General features: G+C 46.1%; 2 protein-coding genes across 6 annotated transcripts in view; one reads left to right on the forward strand and one right to left on the reverse strand.

Moving 5' to 3' along the window:
* Positions 1 to 18,397, forward strand: part of Rfc4 (replication factor C subunit 4) — a 751,101-nt gene that overhangs the window by 491,543 nt on the left and 241,161 nt on the right. The window lies entirely within an intron of this gene.
* The window catches only part of St6gal1 (ST6 beta-galactoside alpha-2,6-sialyltransferase 1), a 144,388-nt gene that overhangs the window by 27,902 nt on the left and 98,089 nt on the right, over positions 1 to 18,397 (reverse strand). For 4 of the 5 annotated variants that reach the window (XM_050159969.1, XM_050159970.1, XM_050159972.1 and 1 more), the window contains 3 exons: positions 17,444 to 17,579; positions 13,193 to 13,820; positions 7,689 to 7,786 (listed from right to left, as the gene is read on the reverse strand). In XM_050159969.1, the coding sequence (XP_050015926.1) occupies positions 7,689 to 7,786; positions 13,193 to 13,772 (678 nt within the window). In that variant the 5' untranslated portion in view covers positions 13,773 to 13,820; positions 17,444 to 17,579. Of the gene's footprint in view, positions 1 to 7,688; positions 7,787 to 13,192; positions 13,821 to 14,344; positions 14,454 to 17,443; positions 17,580 to 18,397 lie in introns of those variants that run through there. The other variant, XM_050159973.1, reaches the window with a different exon arrangement.

Below are 18,397 nucleotides of genomic sequence, written 5' to 3' on the forward strand. Positions count from 1 at the left end.
CCCGAGTCCTAGCTTTTGCTGCTAGGCTTCACGGCATCTTTAGCTGCTTTTCTACAATGTGGATTTCAGTAGATCGCAAACAAGGATAATGCTAACATCTAAAAGATGTTACCTCTTTTTGTAAACTAAAGAAATTCATGGAGGCGCCCAGGAGTCACAATCCACCTCCAACAGCCTCCAGAGAATAAAGCCTAAGTTTTCCCTCCTGCCTAGAAAACAAGAATGCCTCTAACCCAGAAGTGTTCTCTAATTACTGCATTTGCAGTAGTAATAAAAACTACTCAAAATGTTCCCTAAATTGTTTTGAAAGAACTAGTTGTCGATAACTGTCTCCTGAAAGGGTAAAGGGGGAGATGTGGACTTTAAAATCTCCCCGGTGGAAGCTGCTTTTAACAATGAAGAGGAAGTATGATGATGACCCAGTATCTGTATCTCTGTGATAAGAAACCACAATTAGCAAGACTGGATCTCTATCTAGGCTAATCTAGGACTGTGTACACAGCTGCCTGTCCTGGGGCTTAAGAATGGGAGGTGGGTGCTTCTAAATGCTAACAGTAGTGACTGGCCTAACTCAACTGCATCTTACCACCCAAAGTTTTCCCTGAATCTCTAAGTCACCTAAGACTGGCAAGACCCAAAATAGTATGCTTCTACAGTGGACACAGTGGTGATCTGGGGGGGGGCAGGTTTGGGGGTTCCTCCTGTGCGCCTCCTGAGAAACTTCCCTTACAAACCTACACTGGCTTTCAGACTTACTCAGCTCCATCCCATCTACAACATGGGAAGAGTAAAAATGACTGTGCCCTGCTCCAAATTATTCTGTATTGTACAAAAACGGTGGTTTATCACTCTGGACACTGCCCCGAGAGAAGTCATTTGCAAGTAATTTTTGGTACCCATCTTAAAGGGGGAGGATGGCTCGGCATCAGTGTGGATATGCCCAGTGTCATTCACACGGCACAGACTAATAACTGATTTATTCCTGGGAACAGAAAGGGTGCCACTCTGTCAATTTATCGGGGTGAATAGAGAATGATGCACACAGACAGATGAAGGTCACATCAGGTGACAAACCAGACCATAGTTAGGGAAACCTAACACTACAATGGCAGTAACCCCCACCACCCTGTCAGCTGGCCATCTAATATACATGCCAAGTAACCAAGTGGCAGAGAACTCCCCGATGCTCCAGAAACCACAGCTTGACTCAGTCCCGCTTTGGATGCGATCTACCGGAACTGCCATCTCCCCACCCTCCTCCCGTTTGCCCACTTGGAACTGCCATCCATCCATCTGTTCCTTCATCTCGAGCTGGTCCTGCCCTTTTGCCTGAACAGCTCCACTAAACGCTATAGCTCAGCTCTGGTCCAGAAGCCTAACACTGGTTTCTCTGGCTTGGGTTTGTTTAGTTATCTCATTCCCTGCATTTCTGTCAGCTTCCCCTCTTAAGGCTTCAAAGACCTGCTGAAGTTTACCGCAGCCACCTCTTAGCCCTGTCTGTCATTCTGCAACCTGCATATCTCTATCTCTCTCTCTCTCTCTCTCTCTCTCTCTCTCTCTCTCTCTCTCTCTCTCTCTCTCTCTCTGTGTGTGTGTGTGTGTGTGTAGATGGACAGATTTACTGTATGAAGTGAAATGTGTAATCTGAGAGTTAATGTCAGTAACTAAGATGGGAATAAAAGAGCCCATGTTTGCTTTGAAGGCGAGGGCTGCCAAGGAAAGCAGAGGAATCTGGTAAACTGTTGTCCCTGACACCACAATGGTTTATGAACTGTTATTCAATAAATCCTGACAAAGCCACTGTAGTAGGCTACTGAACTACAGTTATACCATTCATGAAAGTACTCTTAAGAAAAAAAAAACTCTAATTGCTAAAATTATTTCTTTCCATTTACTGGCTTACAGGCAAGTACATTTCTTATAGGGGGATTTTCTCTGTTTGAAATTTCTTTTGGCAGACTTCCTTCTCTCCTACCTATACTACAGGATGTAAACTCAACTGGAATTTCTAACCATTCCCTTCTCTAGTCCCTCCAGGCCCCGCAAAAGGTTCTTTAGCATGTCTGCAAAACTGTGGGAGAAATCCAGCCAAGAGACTGGGACCTGATACCCCACCTTACCATGCTGGTGGCACTGTCTGGGTTAAAAGACACCACCATCCAAAGACCCTTGAGCTTCGCTGGAAGGGACCATACCCCGAGGTTCTCGGTTCTCACCACAGCCACGGTTGTCAGTGTTGCTGGGATTACTCCTGGATTCACCGCAAGCAGCTCAAGGGAGCAGCAGACATTCCTGGCCAGCAAATGGACCGTGACTCATTGAGAACATCCTTTCAAGGTGAAATTCACCTGGCTCCCAGAGGTGGAGCCCGGTCCACAAGGTCCATGTAAGAAACAAAAACCCCTGAGTACTATCAAACCCGGCTCTCCTTTCCACTACGTCTTTCTGCCTTGACTGCCCAATTCTAGGGCAGAAAGAAGTAGAAATAAATCCTGTAGCTAGGACAACATTTCCATTATACCACCTGGGTAAAATCAGCTCACAGTGTAAGTGCTACTGACTTCTGTCTAAAAGAGAAGTTAAAGGCTGGACGTATGTTAGGCATTTGTCTTATACCCATTTGTAAACGTGTCCAGGATATTGCTAACCTAACCAGGTTCACTCTTCAACAGGTATCCCAAAGCCTGTCCCATTATAAAGATTCTTACAACTGGGGAAGAGTTTCTAAGGCAAACACTAGACACAGTAGAACCCCGCACTCCCTGTGTTATAGGACATCCAAACGGCATGTGTGCTAAAATATAAAACTGAACCCAGAAATGTTACACAACCCCAAGAGACAAATAAAATTGTTCCCACACCAAGGCCATCCTCTATGGGCCAGCCATATTTCTTTGCCCGAAGGATGCCTTTTCGCTTGTGAACAATCCACCTATAACTCTATTCCTGTTAACTTGCCTCACAATGCCCACTGATATTTAAGGAGACTATTATTTTTCCAGCAGTCCAGGAAAAAAACAGCCTGATAAGACACTGATGTCAGAGATAGAGCAAGCCCCTGACTAATAATAAAATAGCTCTTGTCTCAAAACCTGAGACTGTGGCCATCACCCTCTCTGCAAGAGGTCTCCTTAGTCTGGCTGTCTACAATAACAAGGATGTATACAACAACTGGAAGACCTGTCAAACAGCTAATGGTTTAAACTATACCCCCACAGAACAAAAAGAATAGGAACAGGTTATAATAATTAACAGGGCTGCTATTAATTTCCTATTGGTAATGTCCCACAATGATGCTGAGAAGTTAGGGAAATGTGCTGTGTTCATCTGACAGTGGCAATTTGATTAAAGAAAAAAATCAGTTACAAAAACTTGCAGAAAGAATTACTGAAGACACGGTCTGGGATCTGAGGTCTCAGATGCTCAAGTCCAGGATCAGAGACACAAAGCTTTTTTACCGGTCCCTGCAGATCAAGATGTAGAACTCTCCACTCCTTCTCCAGCACCATGTCTGCCTGTGTGCCACCATGCTTCCCACTGTGACGATAATGGACTAAACCTCTGAACTATAAGCCAGCCTTAATATTGCTGGGGTCATTGTGTCCCTTCACAGCAACAGAAACCCTAACTAAGACACACACAAAGTAGAATTCAGCTAAGGGAGCACCACCTCCAAAATACAGCCTGTACAAGTAGGATGCTAAAGAGGCCTCTCAGAGCAAAATTTAGGATGCAAAGATGTGAATGCTATTTACCGGGCTTGACCGACCATCCGGCACGGCACTGACTGAACAACCGCCCATTAGGCCTATCCTCATACCAAAGGCCACGCCTCTAACAGGCAGCTCAAGGGAGCAGTTCTCTTCTTGAGAAAAACAAAATTCTGCCAGGAAGGCAAGATGACCCTGAGTGGCAACTATGTGAAAGAAATAACGCTGTGTAAATAGAGACTGCTCATTCGTTTCCCGGCTGCCCAGATCCAAATAAACACACAGAAACTATATTAATTACAACACTGTTTGGCCAATGGCTTAGGCAGATTCCTAGTTAGCTCTTACATCTTAAATTAACCCATTTCTATCCATCTGTATATCACCATGAGGGTGTGGCCAACCAGTAAGGTTCCGGCGTCCTTCTCCTCTGGCAGCTACACTGGTGTCTGCTTGACTCCACTTACTCTCTCTCTATGCATATATATCTCTGTCCAGATTTCCCACCTGGGTTTATTCGGCTATATGCCGAAGCAGCTTTTTTATTAACCAATGGTAACAAAACATATTTCCAGCATACAGAGGGGAATCCCACATCTCACACTGTTGTACTTAAAAGAATTCTTGAATCTACTGAACCACCCAGCTCCCTGAAGCAGATCTCGAATACATTCTACTCTAGTACAAGCCCTTTTACAGGCAGCAGGACCCTCTTAACTGTGTCCCTTGGGGTGACCAGATGGACGACCATGAGTTACAAACTGCACATGGGACCATGGCAGAACTGTTTGGTAGTCTCTCCCACAACCTACTGCCAGAGGACTCTTCCCAAGTCCTTCCACGTCCTCAGCAGGCTCTCATACAGGATTTCACGCAAGCTGTTTCCACATCCATCTCATCATTTACTCCTCCCCTGAATACACAGCTGAGTATCACCTCCCCCAGGAAGCCTTCCAGACTTACCCGGAGTGCAAGGACCCCCTAGGCAGGACTTTCCTAGCTCCATGCTCCTCCCTCCCTCAGTCCCTCCCCCACACTTCTGAAGTTCTCTTTTGCAACTTTAGGCTTCTTGGTGTGAGTACTTGGTTTGATAGGTAGTCAGAGAAGAAAGGGGAGACTTCTGCACTCTCCACTCCAGCTCACGTCCGCAGACACAAATAGTAAAAGCAGCTGACAATTAGAGACCTACATGACAAGTACAGTTGGAAGTGTTAGGAACTGCCCACACTCCAGAGCCAGGTGAGCCCCCCCCCCCTCAGCCTGCCTGCAGTGACCCAGCACCAGCAGCCACCAAATGCAACACATTTCCTCTGTCGCCATCAGTCCACACCACCATGGCCCTCTCTCTGTCTCTGTCTCTTGTCGTCCTCCCCTCCCCAGCTCAGAGGCAGCCTTTCATGCATGCCTTTCTCTCATGTGAGATCTGTTGCATAGTGTACTCTTTTGCAGCAAAACCCTCACACTACCTCCCACTTTTTTTCATCTGTATTTCACAATGACTTTACAAGGAAAATACTGTTATTCTTTTCATAGAGAGAACTTAGGAATGACGATTCTGCTAGTAAAATATACTGTCCTCAGCCCTCAGGCAAGTTAACTGCAGAGGCCAAGAACTGACTGCTACCTAATACTCTAAACAGTCGCTGAAAGAATGGATGCATGCTTGCATCGCATGCTGGGTGAACAGATGCATGCCTGCATCATGTGCTGAATGAATGGATGCACACCTGCATCACATGCTGGATGAACAGATGCATGCCTGCGCCGCATGCTGGGTGAATGGATGCACACCTGCATCGCGTGCTAGATGAAAAGATGCATGCCTGTGTTGCATGCTGGGTGAACAGATGCACGCCTGCATCACGTGCTGGATGAATGGATGCACACCTGCATTGCATGGTGAATGAACAGATGCACACCTGCATCGCATGCTGGGTGAATGGATGCACGCCTGCATTGCATGCTAGATGGACAGATGCATGTATGCATAGTTTTTAGTCCATCTCACATGGAAGCAGAGGACAGATATCAATGCTCCTTAAGGTGCTCCCAGCTCAAGGCAGGAGAACAAACATAGGGGACCCTAACTCCATACCAGAATTTCCAGATGTGTTAATCTGAGTAGCTGGGAAGCCCAAGCTCACCCCACCACCACCAGGCAATAAGAAACCTGTCACCCTCTTCCTTCAGGCCAGTCCAAGCTCGGAAGAATCTCTCACTTCCTGTGTATCTCTGCCCTGTCAATCCCTTTTTCAGCCAGGCCTCCCTGTTAATATTTTTCCAAATCCAGCCCCTTTGGAGTCAAGTTCAGAGAATCTTGTTAACCAAACCATTTCTTTAACATTTATCTCTTTCATTGTTTAAAAAAAAAAAGTGATACAAAACCCACAAAATGTAGGGTTAGGGAGATGTTAAAGTGCTCGCTAGCACCCATGAGAAAAAACAAGAGCTTGCTCTTGTAACTTCAGAGCAGGGGAGGCATAGAGACAACCTTGGGGTTTGTGAGTCAACAAGTGTAGTTAATTTGCAGCCCTGGGTCCCTGTGAAAGATCTGTCTCAGAAAAATAAAAGAAAACCCCCTAGGTAGAACAATAGAAACACTGAAAGTACCAGGACACTGGAGACAGCTGCCAGAACAGAAATTAAAAAGATAATAACACAAAGGGTTAAAACCGGGCATTGTAATTCAAACAGATAACTCTCGGCAGTAGAGAGAGGAGAATTGAAAGTTCAAGGTTAGGCTGGACAGCATAGCAAGATACTGTCCCCAAAAATAATTTTACAGGGAAAAACAAGAAATAAGTTTGCATGCACAGCAGTTCTGTTCCTTGCCCCCCCCCTTCTTTCAACTGTGGGCCTCAAATAGAAAGAACTATACACAGGAAGCAGTTCAGGGCCAGCTGGATGGTCCTACAAGTCAGAAAGAAAAGAGAAAGAGGTACGCTTCTTTCCTTTGCTATGGACACATCACAAGGCTGGCCAAGGGATCACTGTCCCTACTTCAGTGACGTATCTGGGACCCAGGAGATCAAGAAACTGATAAAGCTGGCACTTTTGATGTGGACACACTCAGCACTGGGGCCCTGCTGCAGGAAAGAAAGCAGGTTCCACTCCAGCAAAGTGCCGGAGGGGCTTTTCTGATGCTATCCAGGCCCTGGAGTGCTAAGAGGCAAACAGAGATTACACACATACAGAGAAACAGCTAAGGGCCCAGCGTTTGCTCAGGAAAGAGCAAACCTCACTGCCAAGACTGGAGAGGTCCCAGCACAAAATTTATTTATTTAGAGATGGCGTCTTAATCCTGTCTCAAATCTCCTGGGTGGCTGGGACCAAGGCTGGGACCACATGCGCATAGCGCTGTGCCTGGCTACGGGCTGTGTAGAATTCAACTTTCGTCACTATATTTAGTAACAGGACTTTTGGCAAGAGCATGTCTAAAGTTCCTGCTGGCGTTGAGAAAGCAGCATGTCTACTATTCAGAAATACTTTGGGGAAGGACTGAGGAAACTTATGAAGTAATGTGTGGATTCTGGTGCACAGCCTAAAGACTCCTGGGGTGCTGGGGCTGTGTCCTATGCTGAGCCATGTTTTATAGCCCAGCTCGAGCTCAGGGTATATCCCTGCTTACTTTTCACAGCCTTCTTCCGTCTCCTTCCTTCTCCCCTGGACAGCCTGTGCTCCTCTGTCTCTTGTCCAAAACTACAGGCATGATTGCCTGGTTGCAAGAAAAACCCGAACCCCATTTCCCTAGGTCCTAGACAGCTCCATCAAAGCACACTATCAGAGTGGAGACTATCTTAAGGACACATCACAAGGCTGGTCATGGGGTCATGGTCCCGTCTTTGCTGGTATATCTGCGACCCAGGAAGTCTAGAGACTTAATCAAGCCCGGCAGCTTTGATGTGGACGCCCTCGGCACTGGGGCCCACTCTGTAGCCGTTTTCCTCTGGTGCACTATCTGCGGAAGAGAACTCTTACCTGAGAATTCATCAGGCGGATGGTGGTTTTCGTGCCCACATCCTGTTGAAAATTGGCTATAGGTGCCCCATTAAACCTCAGGACTGCATCATGATTATCTGTAAACCACAGGACACGGAAAAAGGGGGGTGAGTGCTGGCAATATGTAGGAAGACAGAAGAAGGGGAAGGGAGGCATAGGGGAGATCAAAATATACGCCGTCTATCTCATGACACACAGAGGAGGTCGGAATCGTGAGTGCAGTACCTGACTGCCAGCCACTGCAGGAGCAACAGCGTCCGACCACTGATTATGAAGAGCTTTCACTAGCACCAGTGTGCTGGGACACGGCAGAAAAATGAACAAGGCCAACGTGCTATACTCATCTGAGACTCCTTTCTCAATTGCCAAAGGACCAGACTACACACACCCTCGGCATCACCAGTAGATCGTGTTTCTAGCCCCGCCGGATTATGTTGATTCTGTATCGTATGTGCGAGGTATGTGAAAAGTATACAACGCTTAGCACCTACAAGGGATTCGTTACGTCACCCAAGACAACCCTGAAGTACCTGTTCCGTTTAGGAACTGAGGCCCACAAGTCTGGTGTGGTGGAAATGGGACAGGTCATAGTGATGCTTAAATTCCCAAACTGCAGGGTTGTGCTTTGCTCTTTAATTAAATGCTTTGCTAGAAATCCTATACTTCATTAATTTTAGTCAAGGTCAGACAGACCATCTCAAAAACACACACTTACTCCCTGGTCCCTGCCTTCTTTAAGCATGATTTGCCATGTTTGCGCAAGCCTCTGAATCTAACATTTGACTCATCTGATGGAGGTGACAAGCGATGGCTTTTAGGTACCATCCCCATCCCTAGCCTCTGCGATCCTATGAGAGCTCACCCCAACCTCACTTCTCAAACAGGGTTGGGGTTTGTTAGTAAAACCTGCACCAAACTGGAGACCATCCATTGTTTGAGTATTTGGTTAGGGCTACTCAATATTTACACAGGTCAGATGAGAAGAACAAAAGGCCTTCAGTTCTATTGGAAATGACCTGTGAAGGAGACCGTCTCCAGAATTAAGCAACACAAGTCCTTATCTTTATTGCAATTCCTCTATTTTTTTCTAACCCTCAGGAATCCAGACACCTTATTCACGGGAACAGTAGAACTGGGTTCCTAGACAACATGCCTTCGGATTGGTCTGGAAATGATACAGGATGAACATAGTCCAAATCTTATCCGCTTCCAGGCAGTGCTCTGCCGGGAGGGCGCAGGTCCACCTTACACAACACAGTCCAGATAGGTTCCTCAGAACCAGGCACGGGGTCGAAAGTAAGCAGTAGAACCCGCAGGAAAAGCAGACCTGTGAGAAACTGCACAGCTTTCCCAGTCAGTTCCCAGGAGGAAGGCAAGTGCTGTTTACAAAGCTGTGTTTGAGGAAACCAAACTAACACCTTGGGCTGCCTGCAGATGTTTCTACCCCAAGGGATATCACAGCAGGAGGAGCTGAGGAAGATCACTGTCACCAGTTGTACGCTGCGGGAGAAGAGCACCCTTCTGCTAACATCCAGCCACCTTGGGGATCATCTCCTCTCCTCTGCCTCATCCACTGATCTCACGGGACTGGAGGGAAATGAAATCAAAAGCGGAGTTGGAAAGTCCCATCTGACAGGAGCTGAGACTTTCTGATCCCAGAAAACAACAGCCAGAGGTCACTGTGGGGGCACTAAGTGACCCTGAGCTGAGTCCCACCTTCCTCTTCCCAAATACAAGCCAGTGCTCCCCTGAGCTAGTTCCAGACAAGCCACTGACACAGTTCAAAATTGCAACTGGTATTATTTTTGTGGCTACTTTATAACTGTAGCTTTGCTGCTGCTACGAATCGTACTGTAAATATTTGTGTTTTCTGATGGTCTTAGATGACCCCTGTGAAAAGGGTCATTCCCTCCCCCACCTGCCAAAGGGGTGGCGACTCATAGGTTGAGAACCATTGGGCTGGGGACAGGGAAATGAAGAGAAGAAAAAAAGATGCGCAGGTCAGCACAGAACAGCACAGGACGGGGCATAAAATCTAGGGAAGAAAAAAAAAAGACTAAAATCCAAAGTTCCAAAGTCCTTATTGAGTCTGTCACTTCTCACCACTGATAACTGTGATTCCCGGAGCTCTTTCTGGCCCAACCACTCCCCCTTCTCCACCCCCTGGCCCCCACAATCCAGCACACTCTATGTTCTCCCTACAGCTTTCATTTCTTGATTTTGCCGCAGGCCGTTGTTTTTCTTTCCACTGGGGAAGCAAGAAGAGATTAACCCAGCCAAATTCACTTGAGGCCAATATCATTATGAGACGTAAGAGAAGAAGGACCAAGCAAAGTTATCTTTGGGTCATGTGACCACTTTCAACCCCTACTCTGTTGACAAGCAAGTTGTGCAAATCTTTCAGCCTCCACAGTTAACTCTCAGGAACTGCTAGGCGTCTAAGCCAGCAGGTACTGCACAAGGCATAGCCAGTTGACAGCCCAGCTCGTGGGGATGGGGGTGGGGGTGTCCCTAGCTGAAAATCTGTGAAGAGCTCATGGCTTCTAGAGGAGAATGAGTCAGTTTTCTTTAAGGGTGTAGCCCCTAGTGAGTAGAAGCTGCAGTGGATGGCCGGCCCCACACCCATGAGCATGTGAGCAATACAAACTGGAACGCAGCGAGTTATTAAAACAAGAAAAGCACTAGAAGTTAGGAGGAGCCAGGGATGGATCTAGCAGGGGAGGGCAGGGTGTGAATATGTTCAAAATAAACTATGTGCATGTACGAAATTCTCAAAGCATGAACAAAAATATATTTTTGAAACTAAGGGGTTGGAGAGATGGCTCAGCAGTGAAGAACACTGAATGCCCTTCCAGAGGATCCAGGTCCCGTTTCCAGCATCCACATGGCAGTCCACCACTATGTGTGTAACTTCAGTTCCGGGGATCTGATAGTCTCCATGGGCACTAGTCAGGTACATAGTACATAGACATACATGTGGGCTAAACACCCAGACACAAAACTAATTTAAAAAGAAGATAAAAGCAGGTATGCCAAGCACATAATGAGTACACAATGTATTATTTCTATTGGTGATAGTATGTTAAAAATAGGCTATTATTTGAAATAAAATTCTCAACTTACCTACATAGCTTATACACATTAGTACACTATCAATAAATAATAACAATTTATAATAATAATAATAATTAAAGGATCCAATGATTATGGAGCCACCATAGTCTGATTTGTGGAAGTAGGAGTCTCTCTACTGAACAATTTTGTCATGGATGAAAAGAGAGCCACCAAAGCTCATGATGTGATGACCCCAATCATAAAATTATTTTCATTACTACTTCATAACTGTAATTTTGCTACTATTATGAATTATAATGTAAATATCTGGTCTGCAGGATAACTAATATGTGATGCCGCTGGGGGTTACAACATGACAGAAATCAATTACGTTTTGTTTCTAGAAGGAAGTCCAAAGAAACCAAAAGGGCAAAAACTAAAGTTGGGGTGGGGCTGGCCATTTTAGGGACCTCATTAGAACCACTACAGACTGGGAGAAAATGTGATTTCACCTCCTACTCTAGAGAATCCAGTTGGGTCTGCATTCCTTCTTTGCAAGTTTATCCCTGACTTCAGGCCGTTCTCCCTGACAGTCACCAAAAGGAAATTAAAAGGAGTAAATGACCTTCTCCAGGACCCCAGCCTGATGGTGAGACTTTCTCTATAGCCAGAGTTCTCTCAGAATAACAGAAATAAATGGCTTTGCCCAAATTGGTTAGCTCTCAGTTGCGGTCTGCCAATGTGAACAGACTTTGGCTCTTCATTAGCCGCTAGGGGTTCATGAAGAGCAAGCCAGTGTATTCTGACGTGGGGTCTCTTTCCATCACAGAGCCCTCTGAGAATCAGGCACAGGATTAGGAGAAGGCAGGCAGGCTTGCAAACACCTAACCGCTGGGTAGCTTTGCCGGCAACTTTCAAGAATCATGAAACATCTGGTGCTAGTCTATAACCCTCACCCCCACCCCGCTTTAGGAGTTCCCGCTGGAAGGTCTACAAGGACTCATCAGCTAAAGTCACTCACTGCCCAAGTCTGGGAACCTGAATCTGATCTGCAGAACACACATCAAGGTGACAGGAGAGAACTAACTCCATGAGGTTGTCTCCTGACCTCCATACCCACACCCAGTACAGACACACATGTGTGTGCATATGTGTGTGCACACGCGCACATACACACACGAATTGCTGCTGAGTTAATATATATTTTCCCTTTTTTCTTTTTAAGAGAAAAGGTGAAAATTAGCCAGGTGAGACTTAGCGGAATTTATCACACAGCAGACTCGTGACTCAGACAGCTCAGGGGGTAAAATGCAAGCATGCAGACATGAGGCCAAACTCTCAGGACCCACCTGAAGCCAGACACAGATACAGGAGAATCTCCAGTAGCTCACAGACCAGCTAGCCTGGGATACCCAGCCGTGGCAAACCACAGAAAGACGCTGTCTGTAACAAGGTGGAAGGGGACGGCCAATGCTTGAAGCTGACCTCTGTGGTACATGGCTGCCCACTCTCCAAAGGATTTTGAAGAGACAGACATGAGCTTAAATACTGAAACCAAAGTTGAGTTGTATGCCCAAAGTATTTTGGGGGGTCAGCTGTAGGACTCTTGCTTTTTGGCAACACTACAACTCTTTTTTTTTTTTAAATGGAATACTCCATAGAGCACCAGTATTTGAAACAGATAAAAAAAATATATTCTAATGGAGAAAGTTACAGGAGACCTTCAAGTGATGTCAGGGAAGAGGGGTTAGAAAGACTGTAAGCGCAGAGGCCAGGGAGGACTGGGGCAAGACCGTAGCTTCCAGATATGACAGAATCATTGCACTGTCCACTCATGGAGGCTGCAGTTGCTTACCCAAGACCTATGTAAGCTCAGTAACCTCAAGTCAGCATGGGTGGGGGAGGGACACTTGAGAGCCCACCCCTGGGTGAAGAAGTATCAACAGCTGATGGCTTGGGGGTGAAGGACTCGGTTTCCCTTAGCAGTATGGGAACTGGGAGGTTGTTCATGCTATAACGGAGGACCACACCCATGTGCCTACGGGCAGCACTCATCTGACTCAGGTTATAAAAGAAAAGGGGAGAAAGGGAACATGGAGTTGGGAAGGGGATGTGGTGGGGAATCTAGGGAAACGGAGAAGGAGGGAGTTAATTGAATATAGTTAAAAGAAATATACTGCGTACATGTGGGAAGTTCTCAAAGAAGCCATTCTTAAAATGATATTAAAAGAAACAATGCTTATGCCTTGGTCCCTTTCTTTTCCGATAGATCTTTGAGAACGTTTTTTCACTCGAAGAATGACCACTGAAAACACTATCCTGGGACAACTCTGCCGGTCCTCTGAGCTAGGCACAGGTTCTTGCTCTAGCGCTTTGAAATCCCCTAACCAGTCCCAGAACATCAGGCGCTCAGAGGACACTCGACATACCAATCTCTTTGCCCAGCTGGGAGGACTTCAGCGATCCCGCGGAGGAGACCACGGCACACCTGCGCCACGGCCCAGCCTTGGTCCGAATGTTCTCTTTGGGCAGGTAACCCTTCCATTCACTAGTGTTGAAGGGAAAATCTGTGGCCTCTACCATGGATACGTTCACATGGTCTCGAAGGTGGCAGCGCAGGGCCTCTGCACTGAGCTTGACTCCCGGCCCTGGCCCCTTGTACGACACTTTATACTTGTTCATGTTTAGATAATTCTTCAAGATCTTTTGCAGCCTGGGGTTCAGGTTTTTGGCTGAGGAGTCCTTGTCCCACACCTGGTAGGAGGAAGGTGGTGATTTGACGTTGGCCGTGCCCCTGAGATGACGGAGGATGTGACTGTCCTGCTTAGGGTCTTGTTTGCTGCTTGTAGACTGGAAACCAGATCCCACGGCCAGTCTCGACACCTGAAATTCCTTGGCTTGCAGTTTAAGAGCCTCATAGCTCCCTTTCTTCCACACACAGATGACTGCAAACAGGAGAAACACCAGGACGAAGTAGCTGAATTTTTTCTTCAGGTTGGTGTGAATCATAATGGAAGATAGAGCCAGGAAGGCCACCGTTCTGAGCAGGAGCCAAGCCTAAGAAAGGTAGAACAAGGGGAAGAACAATGATGGACAGGATATCCAAAGCAGCATGCAGCAGCGGGGGGGGGGGGGGGGGGGGGGGGGGGTGAGCCAAGCAAAGGATCTAGCATAAACGGACTTGAAGCCCAGCTCCGACAGCCTCCCACCAATGATGCATCCTTGAGCAAGCTGGGGGGAGGGGCTCTGAATGTAGACAGTAGACAGCATTCCTCTGAACTCCTGCCTGAGCCCTGAGCATTTATGCACCTTCCCCCGCCCCATTTAGTCTGTACACTGTGACTCTGGAGCTCTGGTATTCTGCTCTAGCTCTCTCCAAAAGCTTAAAGCAGACTCTCCTATCATTCCACTCCTACAGCCCATGCTCTCTGTGAAACAAAGACTTGTTTGTTTCTTGCTTGACAGCCTCAGTAACAAGAGAGCAGACTGTATACAAGACCCAGCCTCTAGGAAGTCCTACATCAGTTAAAAGAGCCAGAGAAATCCCCCATGCACTTGCTATACACTCCTGGAAGACCTACGATCTGGGACGTCTAGACAAGAGTTAGCCTCTCAGTCCAACACTCCGTGTGCCCGAATAGCTAGATCATTTTTATTGCAGAGGATAGGAAATCTAGGTAAGATAGAAGGAGTCCCCTTTCTATCTGGGTAAAGGGTTACTTTGTTTTCTCAAAATCCACTGTGTAACTAAATGGAAGAGGGAGCACTTTGAACTCAAACAAGGTCTGTATCCTTTGGAAAACACTAAATTCTTTCTTCTCCTGAGGTTATGCCCTGTACTGAGTCAAAGCCATTGCCCCAGGGGCTTTGCTTATACTGGGAGTCGGACACCCTTTCCCACCAAGCTTGTTCCCAAGGATGCTTGAGATAAAGCAATAGAACTACTAGACGGGAAATTCTTGAAACCTGGAGTCTTGATTCCTTTCTTAGGGACCTTGACCACATCAACACCTCTGCCCCGGAACATCTATAGAATAGTCCTGCCTGCCCACCTCCTCTGTGGTGTGTGGGCAGTGTTAAAGGGTGTGCTAGCCCGCTGGCAGGTGGGCAGCAATGGGCTGAGTGAAAGGCAGAATGGGGGTTATTTTAGAAGCGGTTAGAATGTGCTTAGAGGGAGAAGATTTCAGATGCAACCTCATGACGTAAGAGACCAAAGGCTTGTTACACCTTTGAAAAAAAATTAAATTTCTCTAGACATTCACTTGCACTAACCACATGACCATATGACAGCTCAAGAGTCACTAGAGGGGAGATAGCATTTAAGAAACCCTACTACAGCTGGGCCCTGAGTGGTGGCGCATGCCTTTAGTCCCAGCACTAGGGAGGCGGAGGTAGGCGGATCTCTGAGTTCGAGGCCAGCCTGGTCTACAGAGTGAGTTCCAAGACAGCCAGGGCTACACAGAGAAACCCTGTATTGAAATAAAATAAATAATAATAATAAAAGAAAGGAAGGAAGGGAGGGAGGGAGGAAGGGAGGGAGGGAGGGAGGAAGGAAGGAAGGAAGGAAGGAAGGAAGGAAGGAAGGAAGGAAGGAAGGAAAAAACCCTATTACTCAGACACTGTATCTGCAATGTCTCACCAAACAGACACTACAAAGTAAATTTTTCCGACTCTGTGGGTGAATGAAGACTTTAATAGTCTTCTCCAGTGCCATCAGCTCACCACACTGCTAGAACAGGGATTCCAATTCAGGCCAGTCTGTATCTAATGGTGAATAGCAGCATTTCTCAACCTGTGGGTGGAACCCTTTGGGAGTCACATGAGTATCAGCTGTTTATATTAGGATTCATAACACTAGCAAATTCACAGTTATGAAGTAGCAACAAAATCATTTTATGGTTGGGGATCACCACAACACGAGGAACTGTATTAAAGGGTCACAGCTTTTCAAAGACTGAGAACCACTGGATGATAGTCTTTACACTGAAGGACAGAAATCTTCAGTCAGGATCAGTAAACAGTAAGTGTTGACCATCAAACTGAGAAGCTAGAGTTCCCAAGGATGAAACTCTCAGAGCAAAGCATCCTGAATCAGGCACCATTGGTGGGCTCTTTCATATGAATTAAGTGTTATACTATTCAGGGTGGTGCTCCCATGGGCTCCATGTGTAGGCTGGGTGAGCGATTCTGAACTCGTGTGAATGGTGTAGGAATGGGGAGCTGGAATGTGACTTACAATCCTAAGCAAGGGGTGAAGGCGGAGAGGGCCCCACTTCACTATTCTAAGGGTGGAGGCTCAAAGGAGGCTGCCATTCCCTTTTCCAGGATGCTTAGGAAAAAGAGTTTCCACGGATGGCCGTCTCAGAGCCCTCAGCTGGCCTGGGCTTTCATGTCCTTACCACACTCATCTGGAACCTTCCATCAGTGCTTGTGTGGTCTCTCCATATTGTCTTCATCTAAGGCCAGCCGGGGTTTCCAGTATGGCCACTTCGAGGTAAAGGGTCCATTCTCACTTGCCTAGCTCTTTGAGCAATACAGACACAGAAGAAGGCCTCACCTAACACCTACCTCAGAGAAAAGAGAGGTGACTGAGCTTTTCTCCAAAAAGTTTTGAAAACCAGTATATGGCTTGATTTTTTTTCTATCGCCAGACTTATCCTAAAAGCTGCCAGGCTTTGTAGCCAATCAGTTCTCTGCCTTTGATTTTCAGCACAATTTCTACTTGTTAGGAAGTCATGTCTAAAAAGCTTGGGTGTTGAGCCTAGCCCTTATTCAGAGGAGAATGCTTCCTGGTATTGGGTTTGAATAATTGACCCCAGAACTGACCCTGGAACAGCGCTGTGGGACAATGGTTTTACCATATAAGCATTTGTTTCTCGTACTTGTTTAATAAAATGCTGATTGGCCAGTAGTCAGGCAGGAAGTATAGGTGGGGTGACCAATGAGAACAGGAGAATTCTGGGAAAAGGAACGAGTCAGTCTGCTGCCGTCATTCAGACAGAGAAGAAGCAAGATGTTACTGCCTTGCCAAAAATGGTACCAAGCCACATGGCTAACACAGACAAAAATTAAGGGCTAATGTAAGTTATAAGAGTTATAAGAAGCCTGAGCTAATAAGCCAACCAGTTTATAATTAATCGAGACCTCTGTGTGTTTCTTTGGGGCTGAATGACTGCGGGACCAGGTAGGACAGAAACCCCAGTCAACAGAATAGAGTCATGTTCAGTGAGGGATTAGTGAGCTGACAAAGCTAAGTCCAATGAACTCCACAGGAGGCTTCTAGAAAAAAGAATACTGCAGCCATACACATCAGCACCGACAGAGACCAATATAAACATTAAAGATAAGCTCTGTAAGCTGAGATTTCTGCCCCATCTACTTCTTAAGGCATGTTTAATGTCACATGCAGTGCTTGGTCTATAAACGCTCTCATAAAAGGCTGTCAATTATAGAACAATACAGACTTTATAACTGCAGCTTCTGGCATTGGGCGAGCCTGTTATGGCTACCTTCTTGGTCCTCACTGAACAAGTGCTTAGGAGACTAGGAAGAAACAGAGGGAAGCGGTGAAGCTTGGTGGGACAAGGAAGACCCGAGTCGCTTGCCAGCATAGCAGGGCCCACGTTGTTCCACGCAGGAAAGCCACCCTCTACTCTCTCAAACTTCTGGGAGTGTCTTACCTGCTTCTGGCTAATCCCTCTGGGGCTGCAGGCCTTCCAGGTCCTCAGGAGCCAGCACTATTCTCCATTGGAAAGAGGTTTACTTGATTAGGTCTGGAGGCCAGGGCTCATTTTTCTCAGGATGATCAAAAACCATCTTAAATGCAAACAAAAAGGGGAGGTTAGAATGATTTTTCTAGCAGGGTAGTGTTAAATATTAACAGGATGGATGGGCACTTCTGTAGCTGTGGGGTACGGCATATTCCAGGAAGCAGAGCGCGCAGGAAAGGTAAAAACAGATTACAGAGGCAACACTCGATATCCGTGGACGGTGCAGAGAACCTAGAAAACAAATCGTGCCAAACAGGGATGCTTTAGAACGATAAAGTGGACACTACAAAGCCATCGGGAAAGAAGCCTGTGATTAATACCTCCTCAAGAATAAATAGCAAAAAAGGTTCACCCCCCGCCAAAATGCTTCGGATAGATTTTTTTTAATTATTTATTTGTACAGAATATTTAATGATATGGGGAAGTTCAATTCATGTATTTGTAACACGGGTTATGGAACTGCAAATGCTATTCAAGTTCAGAAATAATACTTTAAAAAGAAAAATCAAGTACCAGGGAAGAGTGGTGCCTAGGACTGTGGAATAAGGGACGTTTCCATCTTTGACGTTTGTGTGCATGCACGAATATCTAAAATAGAGATGAATTACTCTTTAAGAAAAAGAATGAACCAAGGAATAAAGCTAAGTGGTAGAGTATCTGTATGGTAAACTTACAGCCCTGGGCTTGATTCACGGTGCATCAAAAAATAAAATCCAAGTTTTATATGGTTAGCATAACATATATAACATTTTTAAAGCTAAAATCAGAACTCACCCTATATTTATTGAGTCTTTCTCGTTTTGATGATAGATAGATAGATAGATAGATAGATAGATAGATAGATAGCAATGGAAAATCTAAATG

Source organism: Alexandromys fortis, unplaced genomic scaffold (genome assembly GCF_014885135.2).
Source record: "Alexandromys fortis isolate MF-2015 unplaced genomic scaffold, M_Fortis_MF-2015_v1.1 scaffold_100_3062768_6864082, whole genome shotgun sequence".
Lineage (NCBI taxonomy): Eukaryota > Metazoa > Chordata > Mammalia > Rodentia > Cricetidae > Alexandromys > Alexandromys fortis.